Source organism: Phytophthora infestans, genomic scaffold, assembly GCF_000142945.1.
Source record: "Phytophthora infestans T30-4 supercont1.6 genomic scaffold, whole genome shotgun sequence".
Classification (NCBI taxonomy): domain Eukaryota; phylum Oomycota; class Peronosporomycetes; order Peronosporales; family Peronosporaceae; genus Phytophthora; species Phytophthora infestans.
Window position 1 is genome coordinate 1,347,689 of NW_003303753.1, and position 2,147 is coordinate 1,349,835.

Genomic DNA, 2,147 nt, shown 5'->3' on the forward strand with positions numbered 1-2,147 from the left:
TCACGCTGGCATCTATCAAGCCACAGCTGCCCACGGACGTGAAAGCCTCGCCTGGTCAAAGAACGGCATCCAGGCTGTCGCTTGCAAGAGTGAAAGCGCAGGGTTCTGTCCGGAAACGTAAACAGAGCTCAGATGATACAGGGAACAAACCAGCTAAGAAGACAAAGGCGAGGAGCAAACGTACTTCGCAATCTTCTTCTGCAATAAGCCACATCGACGATGGTGAGAAGCAAGCCCTGCCAGCTTCAGAGAAGGAATTATCGACACCAAAGGTGACAGATGATGCTGGTCACAATGAAAGTGCGGACACGACCACAAAGAAGGAAGAGAGCACGTCGAATGGGGAGGTTGTTCCAGATGTAGAGATGGAAAGTATTGTGGAGTCTTCTAGTGGTGCGGGAGATAGCGCACGTAGCAGTGCTATTTCTGCGGAAAAGATGATGTCTGGCATTTCTGAAATTGAGCCGCAAGTTGTTGAAGTTCTCGCAGACGTCGTTATGACTACTGAAATAGTCAACGATAGTGAAAAAAGGGCCAGGAAAGTCGAGAAATCCGAGCGGATAAACCCAGACTCAGGTGTGGATGAGGAGAAACGACCGCGCGCTGATGATAGTGCTGACCAAAAGACAGATGCATTATCAGCGCAGAGTGTGACTGGCAGCAGCACGAGTGGTGCAGCGAAGGGACTGGCAGTTAAGACTGAAGTGGACGCAACGCGTGCTCCTATTCATACCAGCGCTATGCCGCCTTTGCCAGCTCCATCGCCGTCAGCAGTACGAATCGGGATATCGCCGTCACCAATCAACGCGACGTCGGGTCGGAAAAGGACGCGGAAACCGCAGAAAACAACAAAAAACAGCAATCGCTCGGCTTCACCAGCAAGCGAAGGACCATCGCCTGCTCGATCTCCAAGTCCGCACAAGCAGACTTTTTATCATGCATTTCATGCACAAGGGCCCTGTTTTCAAACGGGAGTAGCCATGAAGAAGTCACGCCGCCGCCAACTCGCTCTGATCCTCCAAAGCCCGACAATATTTTGGCTGAAGATGTGCATTACTATGTTGTTGGCGAGAACATGAGCATGACCACTACATGCCAGGGCATTGACAGCGCTTCTGAAGCCAAGCCTGACAATAGCATGAAGAGGGATAAGTGTACAAGTAACCAGGATGCCAAAGAATGTGCTGAAGACAAGGTGGACAAGACAACAATACATGATGCCCAAGTAAGCAAGGACGTCCGAAGCTTTGTGACGTCCTTAGTGGAGCGGGTGGTGAAGAAGATGGCTTCAGATGTGACTGCTTCCACTGCCCCTGCAGTGGCGGATGGCTCTTCCGGCAACTCTACAGGCAAGGTACCGGTGAATGGTGTTGCAAAGGTTAAAGTGGGTGCTAAAAGCTTGGCATCCAATTCTGCCGTGGACGTTCAAAAGAGACGAAGTTCAGAGAGCAAGGACTCTGGAAGGAAGCAAAGTGCTAGCGTCCATGTCGAATCACAACTATTCGGAAGCCACAGGGAGTGCGAAGATATCCAGACATCCTTGCACAGAATGGCGGGTCACTTGGAACTATTGAAATCTTCGCGAGTGATTAACCCACGCGAAGCCCAACTGAAACCTCGTTCTCCTGAAACACCGACACCTGCGTCCGAGCTTGCTCTGGCGACGTGTGAATCCAAGCAAGGTGATTTCCATGATGAGCAGAGTTACCTGACTGCGTTGCGGACCAAGTATGGTCCTGGTGTGAGCGGATGTGCCGAACAAGTGATTACTTTGGTGGATTATTACCGTGACTTCGAGCGCCGCACGGACCTTAGCGAGATATGGAAAGCACGCATAACGAAACTTGAGAAGATCGAGAGCTCTCTGTCTGAGTATGTTCAACACTTGAACATCCCTGCTGGTCTTCGACAAGATTTCATCAAGGTGCACATTTTTCACATTTCACTTGATGTTGCTAATTGTTCTCTAACGCCGTTATCGTGTGCAATCTTGTTACAGGACCTCATTGCTTATCTGCGCGAGTCGTGGACAATTAGAGACCGACGGTGCCTCTTGGAAAGTCAGGGAGGAAAGGTATTTCCGAGCCTCTCCCCCACTTAACCTCGAGACTACTGAGTCTCTCGTGGCTTCTAATAGCCACTGGCAG

General features: G+C 50.6%; 1 protein-coding gene across 1 annotated transcript; it reads left to right on the forward strand.

The window, feature by feature from the left end:
• Positions 1–219: 219 nt before the first annotated feature.
• PITG_04575 (uncharacterized protein) lies at positions 220–2,101 on the forward strand (the record flags this gene model as incomplete). Its single annotated transcript, XM_002905289.1, has 2 exons — positions 220–222; positions 737–2,101. The coding sequence occupies 2 exons, from the start codon at positions 220–222 to the stop codon at positions 2,099–2,101; spliced, it is 1,368 nt and encodes a 455-aa protein (XP_002905335.1).
• Between the last annotated feature and the right edge of the window lie 46 nt (positions 2,102–2,147).